The sequence below is a fragment of the Cyprinus carpio genome, chromosome A11, assembly GCF_018340385.1.
Source record: "Cyprinus carpio isolate SPL01 chromosome A11, ASM1834038v1, whole genome shotgun sequence".
NCBI lineage: Eukaryota > Metazoa > Chordata > Actinopteri > Cypriniformes > Cyprinidae > Cyprinus > Cyprinus carpio.
Window position 1 is genome coordinate 4,991,859 of NC_056582.1, and position 23,231 is coordinate 5,015,089.

A 23,231-nucleotide genomic window follows, 5' to 3' on the forward strand; every position below is an offset into this window, starting at 1 on the left:
CCCAGTCTTAAATTGAGTCCCAGTCCGGCCCTGACTCAGTGTAAATAGCATCTATCACTAAGAAAATATGCTTTCACATAATGTAAATAATATCTATTGCATATATATATATATATATATGCAGTTGATTTTTGATTCAATTTATTATTATTTATTTTGTTAATATTTATTCTTATTTAATGTGTGTAATTAGAGTTTGTATTTTTTGTTTATTTATTTTTTTGCTTTAGAGCTACAATTGTAATTTGTAAATAATGCAATTTAGTTACAATTTTTATTTATTTATTTATTTTAATTTCTATAATATTTGGGGGAGGAGGCACAACAATACAATTCTGCACCCATTTGGTCAGCAGCGGCCCTGAACTCAAATGTAAAGTTTGCGTGTATATTAACACCTAATGTTTAGTGATTAAGATCGCGTTTTGATTAGTGTCATTATGAGCAGGAGACAGGCAGCTTGGGAAAAAGCTATATCAAAAGTGGTAGGCTAGCGTTAGTCTCATACTCATGTCGTGCTCGTGATCGTTTCTCAAAAGGCCAGCAAAGGGCGCCAGTGTATTTGAATAGATTATTATCTTCAAATACCAGAATCCACCATAACCTTCTGTCTGAATAATGGAGGAGCATTGATGCATTGTGGCTGATATAGTTTTAATATAAAAACAATAAACTATGTACAACTAGTATATTTTATTGGGTGTATCCTTCAAAAAAGTGATTGGAAAAGATGTTAGTGTCTCTAACGTACAAAAAGGAATAGTACACCTAAAAAGAAAACGTCATTATTGACTTACTTGGATATCATTTCACACCCCTTTTTTTCTGTCATTTGGTAATCTGGACAGGTCATGCAATTGAGGACAGCAAGCTTTGTAAAAAAAGAGACAATTCCACCCTAAATATATCATAAACATGGCATAATGACTTTAAGCCGTGTATTCACTGCTGTTAAACAGCATTTGAAGGTGCCAGATTTTCAGAGCACAAGTTCCCATGATCAGGTGCTTCAGTTGTTTTGATGTAAGGCAAATGGTATAAATACCTCCAGAACTGGGAATTATCAAATGCTTGTAGCAAAATGGATGCATAATTGGCATCTAAAAGTAATTAATGAGCAAAGGTGTTACAGTAGAAGGTAATTCTTGTAAATAAACCAGTAAAAATTAAACCAGTATTTTTCAGAATAAACTACAAACCAGTATTAGCTCCCAAACTAGCCGTACTGAGTGACATGCAGCTGAATTTGCAACCCTGTTACCTATCCTGACGTTTCTTGTTTTAATTTGGCATTTATTTCATTTTATATATTTAGTAACTTTTTAAATGTCATCATTATATCTAAATGTTTGTTAAATATTTATCCCTTGATAATCACAAATTAGGTTCACTGGGTTGCTAAATTTTTAAATGTCATGTAAAATGAAGACATATTTCCTGATATCTCCCGATTTTAATAATATGATATCTCCTGATTTCGATAATACACAGCAGTTATAATGTTGTGCAGTGCACCTCCTTTGATGAATGAAACAAAACAAAAAAGTTTCAGGCCCTATATTCTACCTTTTTTTTCTGGAAAGTTTAAAATGATACAACCACTTTAAAATGAATCAACCACTTATTTATTTTTTTAGTTGGTTCCTAGGTACATGCAAAATATGACTGCAGATCATTTATTCCCAGTTCATATTTCACTTACCTTTCTTTTCCATCATAAATAGGTCCCTCAGGATGCCCTGCTGGAGGCAAAATAGTGTTATGTATGTGCATAACGACAACCCTGGAATAATTAATAGAAGAATAATTCACTTTTTTTTTTTTTAATCAACCATGTCTGCAGTGAAGTATCATACATTTACCCACGTGGCCTCTGCCATCCCTCATGATTTACATAGATGAGTGTAGCACTAATCTAATAGAGCACACAGTTATTGAGGCACTGGTCTGGATTCATCCGTCAGATACGACACAGTTCACGCGGAGTCCTGAGAGCATGTTTCTAATTGTGTGGGTGCAGAAGAGGCCAGCAGGTGCCTGGTCCCGGATCAGATTTGAGGCTCTGACAGCTGCTCGAGTCCCCCAGATGGCACAGAGGCAAGGCCTCTCATTAAGGAAAGTAACTGCGTGTGTGCATAAGAGCGAGAGAGAGAGCGAAAAAAGTGACAACACATTCATTGAAAGTCTCGTTGATTCAGGTGTCAATTAGAAATCGTCTGCAAGGACGTGTCATGGTTTGTATTAGCAGGCTGAAGGCTGTGATCCTTACATGGCTCTATATGGCAGTTTAATTCCTCATTCAAATTGAGAAAAAATTTAAAAGTTACAAGTAGTATAAAGGCAAATATCCAGCAGCAGGTCAGATTAGAACCTGGCCCTTTAATGTGGACAATTACATTTGTGATTGGAAACGTCCATTGATTACAGTTTTATTAAGAGCTTAACGAAGTTGTGTTGCATGCATCATTTATCGTAGTGTTCTCTTTTTTTTTTTTTTTTTTTTTGTCTTAGGACGTTTTAAGACATGATGCTTTGGATAGGCATTGAGTAGTAGTTTTCTAGTAGGTTCCAATCACTAAAAAAAAGAAGAAGAAGATGAAAATCAGTGTTAAATACAAATAATATAATAGAGCAAAGTAAACTTTTAAAAGAGGAAATATCCTTGGCAACAATATGGTTTTATTAGTTACTTGATTCTGATTGGTCAGTCGCAGCATCCAGTGGTCATCCATGTCAACGCTGTATCAGTCCGCTCATCAGGATAACTAAAGCTGTGTCCCAATTCAGAGGCTGCAACCTTACAAGGATGTGGACTTTAAAGGCGACACCTTCGAGGGCCAAATTGAGCGGTGTTAAGTGGGACCTGTTCCTGTGTGCTGATAACGAGCGGCAGTAACATTTGTTCACAACCTGTTCAAATATGTTCATCATGGACCATTTAATTTTATTAAATAAAATTGCAACTTCAAAAGGTATAAGTAATTTAAACCACTTTAAAGTGTTTTTGTAAGGTTATATAGGCTATTCAGTTTAAATCCAATGCTGACATTGAAGTGTAATCTGGAATTTTCTCTCTCTCGTCATCGGTGCGCTATGAATCTTGGACTAATTTTTATAAAGAAAATGATATATATACTTGGCTATCCATATATATATATATTTTTAATTTTATATTTTGTCTAAAGGTTTGTCTAAAATAAACTCTTCCATTTCATGTTCCATGCTTGTTATTTCACATGTCAGTCTTTACAGGGTTAATAAATGTTAAGGTTTAATCTTTTGCTTATTTAGTATGATAAACATCTTTGGCATTCATCACCAGTGCAAAACCAGTTGAGAACCACACCAAATCACTCCCGTGGGAACACAACATAGTATTTTTGTTGATTATATCAGTAATTATCTCCATATTTTCTCTCCCCTTTTCTTCCACATTTTCTTTTTAGTCAATGACATTTTTGTTAAACCGAACTGAAAGTGTCTTGAAAATATTACTCACTCATTGCTTCAAAATAGTCTGATGCATTTCCTGAATGTGACTCTTGTATCCTGAAGCTCTAATTTATCTGCTAGTCTTCATTATCTGTGAAGAGCTGTTGAACATGTCACAGGTTTCCTGCATGACTCAACAGAAGCGGAGAACAGCAGGTCACCACATTAAGGGCCACAGTCTCGCAGTGAACGTGATAATGGGGGAAACCTTTCAACATACAGTCCAACCAGAATCTATAAATACATTCTCTAGAAAGTCTGCAACTGCATGGACATGAGTCTGTAAAAGACATTTTTTTAATTCTTATTTAGTTAAGGCATTTCAATACAAAGCATTTCACAACCCACCGTATGACAAAGATCATGTACAATAGAATTTGTTGGGAGCAAACATGCAAAAGAAATAATAAGAACAATAAAATGTGAAAAATTTAGTCTATTTTATGTTGCATTAATAAAAAGAAATATTTAAAGACATTTTTATGTTGTTGTCTGATTTAAATGTATATTATAAGTTGTATTTTAATTAATTAATAATAATAATGGTCATGATATGCTGGTTGGCTGCCAATGCCTCAGGTGAAAATAAATAATGATTATTAAAATATACTGTAATATATATATATATATATATATATATATATATATATATATATATATATATATATATATATATATATATATTTATATATAACATCCCAACATTACAGAAATAGCAAGAGAAAACAATCCCAATCAGTCCACTAAACTTCAGGCCATACATGCACAAGTATTCCAATTAAAAACAGTCTCTACAGTATGTTACATGTGAACAGCACTCAATGTATGTGTTACAGGTCCTGTGTCAAACACTTCCTGTAATACAGGTATACACACATCCTCTGCACAGTCTTATGAAGTGATTCAGTCCTCGTGGACGCTGGTCATTTTCTTTGATGAGGACTGTATTTAATGGCTTATCGTACATTCCAGGCAAGAACAAAACTAAACAGATTTTCATCATCTCAAGAAAGGGGGAAAAAAAATCAGATGCTTATTTAAAGCAGGCCTATGACATTGCAGTAAAGTGCTCCCTTAATGGTTCAGAGACATGAGGTTTGCTCATGAAAAACAGTACACTGTAAACTTTTGTAGGTCCATGCTTGAAAACAAAGCATCATACCAGTATATTCTCAATTCCCATTCACCACTGCGGCGTTGAGTGTATTTTTTTGCTTTAAAAACACTGTTTTGTAGTTGTTTCAATGTAAACATGCACTGGTTAGATGGACATATTTGACCATTGTGCCACGTTTTTAAAAATTCTTGTGAAGTTAAAAGAAATTCAGCTTTTAAAAACATGCTGCAAGATCTTTTTAAACGCAAAGACGTGTGTTCTGTGTGAACAGGCAGCATTTACAGTAATTCAGGATACAGTTCAAATTTAAAGCTGATCACAAAGCTGTTGGGTTTTGTACAAGCAATTTTTCAAAGAATCACCCCCACCATTTTCAGTTCAACATGAGCCACATTATGTGCATCCAATTTTTTGTATATAGTGCAGGAATAATACATGTGGACGTGTGTGTTGTGGAGAAACATTTATATGGCCAAATGAAGTCTGATACTCAAATGGATAGCGATGCAATCATCAAAATATCTCAGAAAAGCTACAAAAGCTGTCACTGGGGCCAGTACAGTGTTCGAATTGAGGGCGGGCTGGGTTTCCCGGACCTCCCATAAGCCTTAAGGGACCCTCCCATAAAGCCCATAAAAATTAACTTTGGGGGTGGGGGGGTTACAGCATTGTGCATTATAACCAATTACACACAATTATGAGTTTATGAACACAATGGCCAATCAGAGGCATCCACATTAGTCATCGCTGAAACATCTGAGTTTTTGAGCGGTAAGGGGGACTCCCCAAGAGCTTTGACACAATTCCAACACTGGACCAGTACATTTGTACCTTGTTTACTCCTTAAGGGGGCACACTGGTACCTTAAAGTATTTATCAGTACCTAAAGTGTACATATTTATACCTTTTGAAAAGGCAACGCCCAAGTGACAACTTCTGTAACTTTATTTTTCTGAGCGTCTACATGAAGTGCACTGTAAATATGCCCTAGTTCTTCACAAGTGTTAGCTTTGGACAGCAGTGATGAGGTTTACTTAACTGTCAGATTTCTCTCTATGGAATATGCAAAAAGCTTGAACCTCCTTTGTGTGCTTTTCTAGATAAACACACAGGGCAAATCTCCTCTGTGCTAATTCGTTAGATCCAAGCTTTTGATCAGATATTACATGCACAGTGGCATCCCTGCCTGTTAAAAGGTATTGATGTCACTGACTTCGCAAATAACAAAGAACTGATGAACAGATGAACAGCTTGAATAGTGTAGGGTTGCTACTGAAAAAAAGGTCATTAATTTGAAGGCATTGAAATGGACGAATACAATTACTGTCGAAACTGTGCCTGGTTTAGATAAACATCCTATTCATCCGACATCAATGGCTCCCAAGATGATCTATGGACCCTCTTTGGGGAAACTGCAGCAGTGTAAACACTGACACTTTTGATTGTGAGTAATTCCGGTTGTAACGTTTTGTTGATTTTCCAAACAAAATGAAGCAGTTAGACTCAGTGTTAAGTATGAAACAGTTTTGCAATACAAAGTATCAGTGTTGCATTAAAATATCCTAAAATGCTAGATTTAGAAAACATTCCCAACCTTGGATTGATTTCTGTAATGAAAGTGTACCAAGCCTCTACATATTAAAATCATTTGATGATATGCATAGTTAAACTTGTTTTAATGATCTCACTGGCATTTACATGGAATCATTTGGGATAAAGGTTTATCAGCAAGGTTTTTGTCTTTGTGTAAAAGCAGCATTCTTTCCAATGATTATCTTGAGGGCAGGATATTTATTAATGTGGCATACGGTGTGTAAAATTCCTAATTTTTATTTAATAATTTACTTAAACAGTGAAAACATAGAACCAAAAAAGAAAAAAACAATAATTGTGTGTATCAATTCAACCTAAAAAAATCAACAGATTTAAATCTGGGGGGAAAAACATTATTTAGAATTTTAAAATTAGGTGGATACACACAAATAGAAAGAATATAATTAATGACATCTGAGGGAAAAGGAAAAGCAAATTTTTATTAATGTGGTATATGGTGTATGAAAATCAGATAATGTATTAAAAAATATATACTGTGTGCAACACAAATCAATTAAACGGAAATCAACTGACCTGAAATAATAATAATAATAATGATAATAATAAACATCAAAATAATAAATAAAAGGATTTTAAAACACAAATATACAGAATAAAACACATCAATGACATGAGAAAAACAGTGAATAATTAATGTATTATATATGGTGTGTAAAAATCTGATTGTTTTAAAATAAATTGAAAAATGTACTTAAATCATGAAAATTTTAAATTAAAAAAACAATAATATTGTGTGCAGTAAATACAAATCGATCAATCAATTCCACTTAAATTGGAAACTTAAAAAAAAAATAGACAGAATAAAATGCATTAATGACATCTGGGGGATGAAAAGACTGTAATGCATTGATTTTCTATTCCTTATGATGCTCCTGAAGCCTTATGGGTTGGTCAGAAATACAGCTGGAGATAATGAACGCCTCATACACAGTCACAGGGCTAAATGCTCATGGTTATTATACCCAGACAGCATTGTAATGTGCTCTATTACACAAGCTCCTCCATTCAGCCCTGTACTGGCAGAGTACAGATACATCAGGCACTCTTATTTGATTAAAAGCCTCTTGACAAAATTGAATTGGTGAATGAACTACGGTTGAGTGGGTGACACCATTCTGAGCACACTCCAGGCCTCATTTCTGCCCGAGAGGGAGAGAGGACCCATATCTGTTTTGCTGCACTGACGCATGGTTGACCAAAATGGCCACTATGCATTCCTAGAGAAGCGCATGAGCAAGAATAATGCTGATTATTGATGCAAGTTGTGCTTCTACAGTTATTTTAGGCAGGTGCCATGTGAAACTGTGGGAAAATAGTTAATCTCTCATCACACCATTCAAGGATAGGAACAAAATTATTCATTTCTCACATATGCATGCTTTCCTAAACCATAATGGATATGGACAGAGAATAAAAATAAAAATAAAAAAAATTTCACAAGCAATGCTTAACGTAATAAACCCAAACTGACACAGGCCTGACCTGATACGAAATGAAAGCGATAAGAATCTAAAAACGTCACCGTAAAGCACACACTCTAGTATACCAATGTGGAGTAAGGTCAAATGTCAGATTAGGGCACACTTGTCCTGGTTCACTGAGACAATCACAGACAGGCACAAGTTGAAACCACAAACATCCTTCTCCTCCTGCTCTTCATTCTCTTGTCAACTGATCCACAAAATAAGAAACAGTCACAGGCCAAGATATAGATATTTTTTAACAAAACGAACAAAAACGCTGCCCTTGGGTCAGATTCTTGAACCACACTGTCCTTCTGAGGACAAAAACAAATGGGCAGAAAATGTAAATGGCACGAACAAACACCACTGTACCTCAAAGTGTCTCGGAGAGTTCAAACACACGGTGACACTGGGAGCTAAACCCTAAAAGCTCCGGTACAGCTACCCCGTGAATCCAGGGAGAGGACCTGTTGTGTTAAAGCAGGTTTGGGAGCGTGTGCTCAGATCTGTGTGTGGTGTGTGTGTCCTGGAGGTGTGTACGGAGGCGGCGATGGATTGGGTTTGATTCCCCGGCTCTTCATGTAAGAAATGAACTGGTCAGGAATCTCAGCCAGAACGTCTTTGGCCAGTCGTGCCATACTCAACACGTGGTTTCCCGTCCGGTCCATGTAATCCCGGAACGGCACAAACTGTGAGGGGCAGGAAGCAACATGCACATTTATTCATCAAATATAACTATATAAAAAAATTATAATAATAGTGATAATATTATTGCTCTTTATTTTGTTTATTTAAAAAAAAATTTTCATGAGATAAATGAAATAATAAAGTGTGATAATACTATTTTATTTTAAATTATTACACGGCTCTATGGAATACCTGATTCTTATTGGTCAGTTATATATATGTATATATACATACATATATATAACATACATATATGTGCATGTATGTGTATATATAATGGTAGTGTATCATGGTTTCCACAAAAATATTAGGCTGCAACATTTTCAACATTGATAATAAGAAATGACTCTTGAGCACTAAATCAGAATTTTTGTATGATTTTCTTTGGGATCGTTTAACACTAAAGACTTGAGTAATGGCTGCTGAAAATTTTAATCGTAATAATATTTCAGATACTACAACTTTTACTATAATTTTAATTAAATAAACGCAGTCTTGGTGGGCATAAGAGGCTTTAAAGAATCTTACATATTCCAAACTCTTGACTGGTAGTGTATATTTGCTTATGCCTGTGTTACATTAAGATGTTAACTACAACCATTTATTAATACACTACACCATTTTTTTAATAAATTAATTTTAATTGATTTTGCGGCAATTGTAAGTCCACCATTCATTCCAAGGTTTTTCAACCATCCCTCTAATTTATTCATCCCTTCATTCATCCCACATTTTTTTCATCTTCAAACCAATCATGGGAAAGAAGGTGCATTGATGATATTAATATGAATGAATATCTTCCTTGCCCAGTTCATACAACTATCCCCAATTTATTCATCGATCCATCAATAAAATCCTTCCCCATCCAGCCATTATTCCAAACCACATCCATCCATCCATCCATTCTTGGCTTTTCATTCATCCATCCATCCACCCAATGCATTCTTCCCCATCCATCCTCTATTCATTCATTCATTCATTCATTCATCCATATCTCCATTCTTGTACTTTCATCCATCCATCCATCCATCCATCCATCCAACCAATGCATTCTTCCCCATCCATCCTCTATTCATTCATGCCTCCTTCCCTCCATTCTTGGACTTTCATCCATCCATCCACCCAATGCATGCTTCCTCATCCATCCATCCTTGGCCTTTCATTCATCTATCCATCCATCCATGCATTCTTCCCCATCCATCCTCCATTTATTCATCTATGCCTCAAATGACACATCCTCTCCATATCAATCCATCCATCTATGTATTAAGTCAATCACTGATCCATTCATTCTATTCATTCATCCTTCTCCCTTTCATCCATCCACAAATCCATTCATTAATGGCAAAGACAACAACATCCCAAAATATTCTTATCATTTCTTCCTGAATAAAACAAATTAAACAGTGCCTCAAGAGTGAATTCTCTTCACTTTGCTCACAGTCTTTGACTCTGAAGCCTGAGATATTCTTATTACTACTAATGACAGGTTGCATTCATAGGGGACCTGCATAATGAATTGCTTTATAATAATGTGGGTTATGGTGTGGAGCTGTAACATGGAGTCTCGATTCCACAGTGACTGAATAGGTAATTAAAATTCTCATGCTTAATGGATTTGATTATTGAAAGAAAGAGACAAGGGGCGACAAGTCACAGCTATTTAAAACCTGTAAGTTAACATAACATACTTGTGGATTAAACAAGCTTTGAAAGAGGATTAATTGCATTAGAAAAAATAAATAAAATAGACTACTACTAATGTCACCTGGACAATGTCTCGCTCTGCTAATTTTCCTCTTGAGGAAATCCTGATGTCATCACCATCCAACTCAATCATAGCTGTGGGAAAAGACAAGAAGTACATGTAATTAACTGGACGTTTATTTGGAAAACTAAATATTACACTTCATTTTTATTTTCATGAATACAGTTTTGAAATGATATGAGGGTGGGTAAATAATGACAACATCTTTTAAACTATTTCTTTTATTGTATGCATAGTGATGAATTCAGTTGAAAAAGTCATTTTGGGTGCCTCAAAGTTACTAGGGGCATCATTTTCTTCATCTTCATGTACTGCTTTGACCCCAGCTGATTGTAATTGGTCTCTGTAACTAGAATGCACAGAGCGAATTCCAATATAGTCTTCTCAAACAACAGGACCTCTCCACATGACCTGCTCACCTCATCCGACAGGAGCTCATCTTCCACCTCTGTGCTCATGATGTATGTTGTTATTCTAGAAGGAAGCTCTATTTCAATATTGATCAATGTCTCTCTCAGCTTCCCAAGTGGTCTGAGAGATCACTACATGTCCTGACATGATAGCATGTGCTTAAAACCCATTTTCAGTACAGCTGATAATTACATCTCGCTCTGTGATTAGCCCAAATCGGATCTCTTTAAATGACCTTTTGATTACCTGTACTGCAAACACAGCTCTGACTGAGAAAAACAACCTTGTTAATTGCTATCAAAGCACTTGTTTGACTAATTGCTATAAACAGCTTCAGGGGCACTCAGCAGGGTTTAAGGGTATGTGAGAACACTTTACTTAAAGCCTTTATGTATAATGTATTAAGATGCAATGCATTATATCTTTTCATAAATAATTGTGACCAAAGTTGAAATACACTGTAATATTTGAAGATTTGTTTTTCGTGTTTTGAGCATTATACCTTCTAAAGGCGTAACAATAAAGATAAGTAATGTATTGTTCATGACATTAATGCATTATTACAGTATAATGCAACTGTAGGTGCATTACAAGGCATAATTAATGCATTAAAAATACTTTTATAATGCATTGTATGTAAAGGCTTTAGTTAAGTGTTGTATGATTGTACTAAAAACAGAAAAGGCCGAACATGTAACACACATACGCATGACTTGTTTTCGTAGTTTACACAGAGATGATAACGGTGTTGTACACTTTGTACTTTGAAACCCATTTTCAAAAGTTTGCATTTTCAGGCCCCTAAATTGCTGCCGTTGTGTAAAATAAATGACCAAAATGCATAAAAGGTTTCTAGCTGAAAATGGTTTTAGGTAAACACCAAGTAAAATGAAAGAATTGAGTTGCTGATTTTAATTTGATAAAACTTATTGGAGTTAAAAAATAAATAAAGCAAAGTTAAAAACATTATATTACCTGATAATGTTGATTTTATTCAATAAAGTAAAAGCTGGAGCTCTCCAATAAATAAAAAAATGGAATAAATTACAATATGGTGATTAATTAACCAGATTAATTAAAATGAAAATAATGCAAATACATCATATTACTGTGGCAGATGAGTAAAATTAAATTACTGAGAATGAAAAGGGGAAGAAAAAGAATGATTGATACAGACCGACCTGTGTATTTAATATTATAGTTATATATGTACTGTATATAGTATGGCTAGGATGGCTAGGGCTGCTGTGCCAGATTTATTGTTTTTAATGTTTTTGGTATGTGTTTTTAGGGGGCTTTGTTTTGTTTGTACATTTGAGGATTTGTTTTGTTGTTATGCCACTACAATTTAACACATCTTTACTATATTTTTGGTTTGTTTAACCCTTAATTTACTCCCTAGCTTTAAATTTATATCTATGATTTCTTTGCATGTAAAATGGATAATACTAAAGGTTTAAAAATTGTTCATTTAAACTAAACATAAGAAGTCTTTTGTCTAAAACAGACATACTGTACTACGTGCTTGGGTTGCCCAATATAATCCGAATATTACACTGTCAGAGATGTGGCTGAGTAGTGAGAGTAGGGAAATTACCAACCTGGTTGGAAATTACACTTGCAAATCATGTACAGTAACTTTATAGAGCCAGCAGAAATTCCAGGAATTGTGGTATGGTGATATATGTCTCTTCTAATCTTATATCGGAGTTCATTATACCCTCAATCAAACCTAGATATTTTGAATGTCTGTTTGTTAAAATAACTTTACATCAGAATAAATATTTAAATATTGGAATTATATATAGATCCCTCTGCACCTGCTAAATCATTCAATTGTTTGTTTTCTATTATTGACTCTATTTTATTTAAAATGAAATGATTTTTCGAGGGGAACTTAAAAAGTGGCTAAATAAGTCTGCCACTAAAGATAAAAATAATAATAATAATAAAAAATAATTTAACACAATTAATTAAAGAACCCATTAGAGTTACTTCAACGAGCCAGTCCGTAATTGACTGGATTCTTGTTACTCATCCTGATAGATTTGAAGGATTTGTTACTCATCCTGACAGAGTTAAAGAAGGTATCCTGTCTAATTGCTTTAGTGATCACTCTTTTTTTTTTTTGAATGGAAATGGAAAATAATTTTTTTTTAATCATAATAAAAATTAGACAACATAAGAAGATGAATTTAGAGTTATTTATTAATTATTTTGTTTCCATAAATAGGGATACATATCAGTTAATACCCAATGTGGAGGACGCTTGGGATTTTTTTTATATTCTTAGTTTACTCGAGCATGTGATAAACATGCTCCTTGGAAAATTTCAAAAGTCAAGCGAAAAAATTTTCCCTAGAGAAATACACAACGTATAGGTCTTTTTAGACAGAGAGACAATTACTGGGCTTACATTTTCTTTTTAACATAACAGAAAACAATGTGTGGTTATCAAATGGAAGGGTAAAAAAAAAAAAAATTATTTACTCAAGAAAGAGGTATACCACAAGGCTCAATATTGGGTTCTCTTATTTTTTTATGATTTTCCTTTAGTTCTTTCACACTCTTCTGTTAATCTTTATGCAGACAATACCGTAATTTATTTTTCAAATCCCCACTTTACTCAAATTCATAATATTCTAAAATTCAATTTGAATGCTTTGCAAGATTGGCTCCATTCTTATAATTTACTACTTAATAAAGATACATCTCTTACCATGGTCTTTGCTACAAAGCATATGTTTAAATAAAAATCTAATAATCTAACAATAATGTGTAATGATGGCACATACTTGCACAGAGCGGGTCAAATTAAATATCTTATGGCTGTATCCTGAATTTTCTTTTAAACCTCACATTGACTATTTACTTCGTAAGACTAAATTCAGAACCAGTGTATTGTAACGATCTAAAAATTGTTTCACTTTTAACATTCGAGAAAATAACTTGCATTGCAACTTATTTGTTTTGTCTATGCTGATGTAGTTTATTAGAATACAGTTATAACTAATATTTTACCTCTTAGAACAGCCTATAGTAATTTGTATAGATTTGCAAATTTTTTGCTAACGTCACTGAATTCAATGATGAACTGCCTTTAACTGTCATTTTGCATTATCGACACACTGTTTTCCTAATTAATGTTGTTCAGTTGCTTTGATGCAATCTTTTTTGTTTAAAGCGCTATATAAATTAAGGTGACTAGACGTGACTTGACTAATGGATGTTCACTTGATACACATCAGTATATTGTGTATGATTTACTTATATGGTCTCCACTCAATATTAGAAGGCATATTCACTAGTTGCAATAAGTGCTAGGTTAATATTATTATTTCATGTGTTAATATTGTAGTGGGGTTTTTGTTGTTTTGTTGTTCTGAATGATGTGATTGCTGTTTTTTGTTTTGTGTTATGTTATCTTATTTTTGTGTATTAGGACCCCCTGAAAACAAAATGATCCAACTCAAGGGGTTTATCCTAAAGAAAAAAATGTGCATATACATATATATATATATTAAACTGACAGACCTTAAAAAAACTTACCATCAAATTCAGCCTGTCCAACCCCAACAATAATGATGGACATGGGAAGCTTGGCAGCCTGATGGAAAAACAACATTATCAATGGTCTCAAATCACACATTTACCATTTATGGTAACACTTTATAATAACTTTCATGAATAAATCATTAACAAACATTATATAATGCTTAATAAATCATTAGTTAATATATATTCAAAGAGTTAGAAACCTTATAAATAATTTCCAATAAAATTATTAAAAATAAAAATAAAAAACATAATATAAAAACAAAACAAAACATCATTTAAGTTAAAAAAATTAAAAATAAAATGTTTAGAAATGTCAATAAACTTTTCTTTTTAAGCACTTCTTTAAAAAAAAATCCACATACGATTTTAACAGATGTTATAAAATGATTAAAAGCTTGTGTTAATTTACTTTTGCTGCTACAGAGGTGTGATCAGGTAAGGGTTAGAGACAGGATTGGTGGTTTGGGAAGGTTTAGGGGTTGGTTGAAGGGTCAACAGTGTACAGGGGTCAGTTTGATTACTATAAGGGAACACGGTTCAATCTAATTATATAATATTGTTTTGATAAATGAACAAGTATTTTTTTTTTTTAAATGACTTGTTTTCCCATTTCTTTGTGATTCAAGGAATAGCTATCCTGTTTAAAGATATATTGAAGAGTAGTATACTAATGTGAGTGCATTAGCTAAACTTAACCAGCCACCCTTTACACAAACCTTGTTACATTAGCTAAAAGTCCAATGCCCACAAAGATACTAAATGATTAGTAATCATTTATAAACATTTACAAATGATGAATAGTTTCAACTTTAGATTGGCTACTGCTAAACCATGAACACAAAAACATGAACAAATAATTAATAGATTATTCGATAAGATGTGTAAATAGAGGTCTACACAACATACAAAGACCACCAAATTTGAGATCATATGAACTGAAAGTTTACTGGCATTTGCAAGCATTTCAATTTACATTAAATAATCATATGTTAATCATTAGGTAATGTTTAGTAAGTTAATTAGTAAACATTAACAAGAACATGTGAATATATATTAACTAATGATCTGTTAAGCGTTATATAATGTTTGTTAATGATTTAGAAATTAAAGTTTTTTTATTGTGATTTTACTGAATAAAGTGTTACCCAATTCATATATGTATTGCAAAAATCATTACATACATCAATTCAATGAAACATATAGATTATATAGAGAAAGACAGGTAGATAGAAAAATGACAGACAGACAGACAGACAGACAGATAGACAGATAGACAGGTAGATAGATAGATAGGTAGATAGATAGATAGATAGATAGATAGATAGATAGATAGATAGATAGATAGATAGATAGATAGATAGATAGATAGATAGATAATCTAATAACTTCCTTGTGATTCTGTATTGCTTAACATTTTTTTGTAAACAAATTGATGGAACAGGACGCTCTCAAGGGTTAGAGGGTATTCTAGAGGGTGAGCAGAAGGAGAGGGAGGCGGGGCCAGTATGATCGCCATGACCCCCGCTTCACTAGCAGCCCTCCCTCCGACTCCCCCTCCAGACACTTCACACTGGATACTTGAGAAAATGACTCCTCTCATATACAGCACACTGTTTTACCACAAACACTATTTTATACATTATGTACATGTATATGTATATGTATATGTATATGTATATGTGTATGTATATGCAGGGCTCGACATTAACGCTTGTCCAGACCAGACAAGTAACCTGATTAAAATTTTAATAACAAACAATAACTAGGGCAGCACGGAAACTTTGGCAAGAATGATTCTGATTGTATTACTTTAAGTGTAAACGGTGACTAATAACGGATAATGTACTGAAAGTATCAAGGTCGCGTCAGTTGAGGCTCGTGCAGCTGACTCGTGGAGAAATCTAAACTATAAGCGCAACAGCACACACAAAGAAACAAATGTGAACAAACACACTGCGGTAGAAAAAAAGATAAATATTCTATATAATACATGTAACCTCACACGACCATGAGTCATGTTTTCCTGACTTCCAGCATGATCGCAAATGTGATATTGATTTTATACAACTTTAAACAAAGAATATTAACTGACTTATATTTTAGAAACATTATTGATAGTTTTGCTTCATTTCGCTAACGAAAATAGTTCTAAGCAAAGCCACAGCAGAACAGTCGTGCATCTCCGAGCAACACACACAGTCATTCGTTACTGAATGATTCAGCATTTTTGAACGAGTCAATGATTCAGTGAGCCATTCATAAAGAGAGTCATTTGCTTCATTTATTGAATGAATGAGCTGGTTGAACGAATCGGTTGAATCAATGATTCACTCATTAAGACAGTGACTTGCAACCTCCTAGTGGTGGCTTAATTTCATATTTAAAAGTATCATTGCATTTTTCCAACATTTCATATTTGTATGTCAAAAAATTAAAACATTAATGTAATAACATTATTTATGCATTTGCAATTTTGAGTAAATGAATTTATGCAACCTCATATCTTCATTAAACAGTCTGAGTTAATACATCTAAATGGCACTTTCAATGCAGCTTCTGTGTTTCTTGCAGTGGAAAGATGGAGTATGTTGATACTGATTTCATTTGAATAGTAACAATCATATACTGTCTTATTATTCTAACTTAATGTATTGATCAAATTCAAGAATTTGACATAAATGGTGACATGTACACTTAATCAGGTTAGGGAAATATTGTCCTTCATAAAGTTAAAAAGTGTAGCAAGCACATGTCAAAGCTTAATGTCGAGCCCTGTATATGTATATGTATATTTGTAAATGTAAATTTATAGAAAAGTTTGAAAGATTTAAACACCTGATGGTAAATTTTAGGTCCCACTTTATATTAAGTGTCCCAAATACCTGTGTACTTACATAGTAACTAGCTGGGTATGTAGTATGTAACCACAGTAAGTACACATTGGTACATAGTATCTTAAGCTGTAATATTTCTGTAACTACACACATGTAACAACCCTCCAAATGGTTTGTGTAAGTACAAATGTGTAACAAGAATTATATAACTACATTTTGTAACAACAATATGTATAAGTTTGATCCAGGGGGTGCAGATGGGTAGGTTTAGGGGTGGAAATGGGATCCAGGGGGTGGAGATGGGTAGGTTTAGGGGTGGAAAATGGGATCCAGGGGGTGGAGATGGGTAGGTTTAGGGGTGGAAATGGGAGCCAAGGGGTGGAGATGGGTAGGTTTAGGGGTGGAAATGGGAGCCAAGGGGTGGAGATGGGTAGGTTTAGGGGTGGAAATGGGATCCAGGGGGTGGAGATGGGTAGGTTTAGGGGCGGAAATGGGAGCGAGGGGGTGGAGATGGGTAGGTTTAGGGGTGGAAATGGGAGCGAGGGGGTGGAGATGGGTAGGTTTAGGGGTGGAAATCGGAGCCAGGGGGTGGAGATCGGTAGGTTTAGGGGTGGAAATCGGAGCGTTTAGGGGTGGAAATGGGAGCCAGGGGGTGGAGATAGGTAGGTTTAGGGATATGTAAAGTGGGAGGAGTTAGATTTCTAGTTGGAGTTGGTGCACCACTGTAATACCAGTGAACTTACATGGTAACTCCTCAGGAACTGTCCACTTAAAATAAAGTGTAACATTCTGGAAACCAACCACAATTTATATGTAAAGCCTAACTTACTGGCCTCTGCTGTGTAATATCATGTAATTACATGATATATTGAATGTAAAGTCTAACACTTTCTTTACCAAAAAGTGTTGTTACCAATGTCCTGTTATACATTTGTACTTACACATACCATTCAGTGGGTTGTTACATACACATCTAGTTAGAAGAATTGCAAGTTTTGACTAATGTTTCTTTAGTAGACTTTTGGAATGTGTTTGTTTTGAATCATCTTACAATTCATTTCACAGATCAACTGGCAAGTAAATTCACTTGCTTCATTTTTTAAAACTTAAATTTTACTCGTGGCACTTGCAGAGTGCTTGATTGTTATGTGTAAGCTTAAATGAATAAAACCCTACAAACGCATCAATTTCAAGCTCTACTTCCTGTGATTGCAGCCCAAAATAATAATGCCATTTCCCCTTTGAGATGTTCTGTAATAAAAACTTTCCCGTTGCTCTTCTGACAGCTTCAGAGACCAAATCTTCATTTTTCGCTCCAAGACCATAACAACAAATAGACTGTTACTGACAGGGGGTGTAAAGAATTTTCTATTTCCACAATCTTAAATTATCAGTGCAGAGCTTATGACAGTCAAGTCATGCCTGCATGTCATAAAAGAGAGGCAGGGCACTATAAATAATTGAAGTTGGTTGCCCCATTTGTGCCATCGTCTTCTGTCATGACTGACAGGACAGAATTGAAGAAATGAGAAAACAAAACAGTCTGTTAGTTCACCATGGTTTCCTTGACAACAGCTCTTCAACGTCATGCATGCAGTCCCGAACCCTCACGCTAACATATGAACTCAGAAACACGTGTGCATTAGGTACAATTTTTTTTGGGGGGGTGGGGGTGCTCAATTCTGAGAACCCACAAATTACCTGCACCATGTTTCTTCATAACAAAAGCTGCACGCTCACATGCTGACAGCATTATTATTTGGTCTAGGGAGAATGCTAATGTAATGTCATCAGTACCCAGCTGCTGTAGGAAAATTATCATTATGCTGGTAAAGGAAATGCATGATTTGGAGAATTAAATTGGCTTTTGGACATTAAAGGAACAGTTTGGACAAAAATGACAATTCTGTCATTATTTACTACTCTTGTCCTTCCAAAACCACATGCTGTTATTATTATTATTATTATTATTATTATTATTATTATTATTATTTGGAACACAAAAAGAGACTTTTTGAAGAATCTTTTGAAGATTTATTTTTATAAACAGGTAATTATTATTATTATTTTTATTATTATTGTGATTTTAATTATTAAAATGGTCACAATCCCTTAAAACTGCCATGAATCACCTCTATCAACAATGCATTCATAGTTTTATTATTAATCTTATATTATTTTGCAGGGTTTTTCTAAAAAAAAAAAGAGGAAAAAAGGACGAACCATTAAAATATTTAAATGGATTAAATCTTGTTATCCGCCTATAGCTAATTTTTATCAGTATTATTTATCTAATATATAATTAATTGCAAATTAATTGCACATGAATTTGGGATGAAAAATATCTAAAAATACCAATTCTAGACAAAAATACCAACACTAAAAGACTACAGTATATTTTGATTCAACATAAAATATTATATTTTTAATGAATTATTCAGTCATTCATTATATATATTTGTTCAAACAGTTGATTCATTTAGAAATGGTTAACAGGTGCGTTACCTACGTTAATAAGTTACATCATTTATTCCATAATTAATCCATAATTAATATATAAAAATTATATATATATATATATATATATATATATATATATATATATATATATATATATATATATATATATATATACAGTGGCATGCGAAAGTTTGGGAACCCAGAATCTGTGAAAATGTGAATAATTTTCACAAAATAAGAGCAATCATACTAAATGCATGTTATTTTTTATTTAGTACTGTCCTGAGTAAGATATTGTACATAAAAGATGTTTACATATAGTCCACAAGACAAAAAAAAATGCTGAAATTATTAAAATAACCCCCTTCAAAAGTTTGTGAACCCTTGGTTCTTAATACTGTTTGTGATTACTTGGATGGTCTACGACTGTTTATTTTATTTTTTTTGTATTTATTTATTTATTTATTTTTTGATGGTTGTTAATGAGTCCCTTGTTTGTTATGAACAGTTAAACTGTGCATTGTTCTCAGAAAAAGAAACACGATGCATTTAGAGCCAGAAACTTTAGGAATTTGAAGATCAAGGTAAATTGTACATAATTTGTGTTCTGGGAAACATGCAAGAATATTCTGTTGCTTCTGTTGCAGTACTAAATTGATATATAAAAAAAAAATATATATATATATTTCAACAAAAAAAGAAAAATTCTGACATCTTCATCTTGGTCAAAAGTTTTCACCCCTGGCTCTTAATGGATCGTGTTTCCTTCTGGAGCATCAGTGAATGTTTGAACTTTTTTCAATAGTTGTGTTTGAGTGCCTCAGTTGTCCTTAGTGTGAAAAGATGGATCTCAAAATCATACAGTCACTGCTGGAAAGGGTTCAAATATGCAAAAGATACTGGAAAACTGAAGAATCAGCAGGACCTGGAGGATTTTTCTGAAGAACAATGCTCAGTTTAACTGTTCAGAACAAACAAGGGACTTATGATTTTTTTTTTTTTTTTTTTTTTCTTGTGGACTAAATGTAAACATATTTTATGTACAATATCTTACTCAGGACAGTACTTAATAAAAAATAACATGCATTTTGTATGATCTCTCTTATTTTGTTAAAATTATTCACATTTTCATAGATTCTGCAAGGGGTTCCCACAATTTGCATGCCACTGTGTGTGTGTGTGTGTGTGTGTGTGTGTGTGTGTGTGTGTGTGTGTGTGTATATATATATATATATATATATACTGTACTTATAATAAAAAAGTATATATAAATTATATGTAATTACTGGCACCATTTTGCATAATGACTTTGTATCATATGGCTTCAGAACACTTTTTTTCTTTTTGGAGCTTCACGTTCACCATAAGCTGTTGTTCTGGCCAAACGGTTCCTTTAAGCAGAGCATCCAGGTCTTCTGTATGAGCATGTACTGTAAGTGAGGAGATTGCACTGTACAGATTTCTACTTGGAGCCATGACAGACAATTTGGGGCTAAACTAATGATGCCCATGCTGTAACGAAGGGTGAAAAAAACCAGGATGGAGTCAGAAATGGCATGAAATACTGTCAGAGTGTGACTGAGTACAGGAACTTCTATTAAGCCTATCATCAGTCACACAATGAACGGGCGGTTCAATCTGACAAAGACCTGTCTAATTGAGTAATGCCGCCGTCCTTCATGTTGCATGTCATATCTGATTGGCGGATGATGGACCTCTGCTTAGCGCTCGAGCATCCTGACTGGCTTATCATTGCAGGCCTGCCCAAATCCAACATGACAAATGAATGCACTCCTAATGTTGTTGTTTCTCATTATCATCCTCTGATTAGCCCTTACCCATGCCTTTTGTTATTCGTAATTACCATGTCAAATAAAAAAAGGCTGCATGTCTTCAGTTGACGGATGGGAGGATTCCAGCTTTCAATGCTAATTATCTAAGACAGAAATGAATATGCATGGCTCATTAAAGTCTGCCAGAGCTCAACACAGAACCACAACATTTTATAAGACTTCAAGGAATAGTTCATTCAAAATGAACCCTCATTTGTTTTCAAACTCATATGCCACTAGCTTTTTGGTGGAACACAAAAGGAGAAATTGGTTGTTGTGTGCTGTAACCAGATGCAATGTACTTGTTTGTATATTTGCAATGAAAAATGAGATTTGACAACTGCTTTTGGATGTTATCATATAAGACTAGAAATCAATAGTAGCTCGCAGGTCATATGGAGTACATTAATGATACTTTTATGATGTTTGCTTTGTCCTTTTGGAGTTTGATAGACATGTTCACTACAAGTTTAAATGGAAAAGAGCTCCATGGGCTTCGAACTTTTTTTTTTCTCCTTTTCATGGTCAAAACACCAACAAATGTGTAAATAATTTTTACTTTTTGGGTGAACTATTCCTTCAAGAGACTGCAGTAAGGTAAATGTAAGCTCAAAAAAAAAAAAAAAAGACAAATAAAAGACAATGTACTTTTTTTGCTCAAACCCTTTTTTTGTATATATATATATATATATATATATATATATATATATATATATATTGCTATACACCCATATGCCACACATGTCTACATTCGCATCTCTGCTCGAACTGTAATGAGACAGCTTAGCGGCAGGATGCTGTCAGCTGTTGTGGGAAGTGAAGGGATGTTGTCGAAACACCCTTAGATCAAAACGGCCTTCCGTGGGCGAATGTCCATTCCTCTACAAACTGTTTTTAAATGAACAAGGAGGATGAGATGCAAACAGCTGCTTAGAGTAACAGCTTTTCTCATGAATGATACATGCGTCTGTCCTACTGAATCAGAGCAAAGGAGAGAAGTAGGTCAGTGTTCCTCTAAGCTTTTCTGTGAACACTTCACACGCTGTTATGAAATTATCCCAACATATGCGTGCCACCCAGGACCACCCAGGACAAGAGTTGGACACCTGGTGTACCTCGACTTGTTAACAGACCTCCTACATTGAATTTCCGAGCAGCATTATGATGAGATTTAGAGTTGATTTAGCACTTATGAACATTGTTCACCATCATACTGTGCTGGAGAGCAAAACGCAGATTGTATTAGCACTTCAGATACAGCCTTCATTTCTGACACATTTCCCACAACATCCAGCAGCTGGAAAAAAGATTACTTCAAAATGTATCATTCACAGACACCTTTCACGATTTATTGTGAATGACATTTTTAATTCAAATTCGGCTAAAAGGGATAGTTCACCCTAAAAATGTCACCATTAACTCATTCTCATGCCAATCCAAATGAGTATTACGTCTTTCTTTTGTGGTACACAAAAGGAGATTTTAGATAGAATGTCCAGGGAGCTTTTTTTTCCCATAACGGAGCTCTTCAAACTCCAAAAATGACAAAAAAGCACCGTGAAAATTATACCACCACCCATTGGGCTGACAGCATATGATAACTCTGGTTATAGGAATGATTGAAATTGAAATATAAACAATATAGTAGAAAGAAAGTCATAGAGGTGATGAATGTTGGATGAAAGGGAATATATGAGGGTGTTTTTTTATTTATTTGGGTGAACTTTCTCTTTAGAGATTACAAAAGATAAAATAGTTAACAATATCTATATTTCAATATAGTAATTTTTGGATTTATGCACGCATGGCTAATCACATACCAAGACCACATGACCTTTTCATTTGATTAAGAGATGCAGCCCCTTTCTTGATTAGATTAGTCTGATATATCCTGTTTCTGATTCAACGCCTCCTGAAATCATTAATCAGATCTGCACTGCAGTGTAACATTCATTATCATTAATTCATTACGTTTTGATGAAAATGTTTTAAATT

The 23,231-nt window shown here is 34.1% G+C and overlaps 1 protein-coding gene across 2 annotated transcripts in view; it reads right to left on the reverse strand.

Annotated features, from left to right (window-relative positions):
* Positions 1-4,184: 4,184 nt before the first annotated feature.
* Positions 4,185-23,231, reverse strand: part of LOC109071687 (copine-5) — a 132,500-nt gene continuing 113,453 nt past the window's right edge. For both annotated transcript variants that reach the window (XM_042766012.1, XM_042766013.1), the window contains 3 exons: positions 14,102-14,159; positions 10,142-10,215; positions 4,185-8,375 (listed from right to left, as the gene is read on the reverse strand). In XM_042766012.1, the coding sequence (XP_042621946.1) occupies positions 8,187-8,375; positions 10,142-10,215; positions 14,102-14,159 (321 nt within the window). In that variant the 3' untranslated portion in view covers positions 4,185-8,186. The remainder of the gene's footprint in view (positions 8,376-10,141; positions 10,216-14,101; positions 14,160-23,231) is intronic.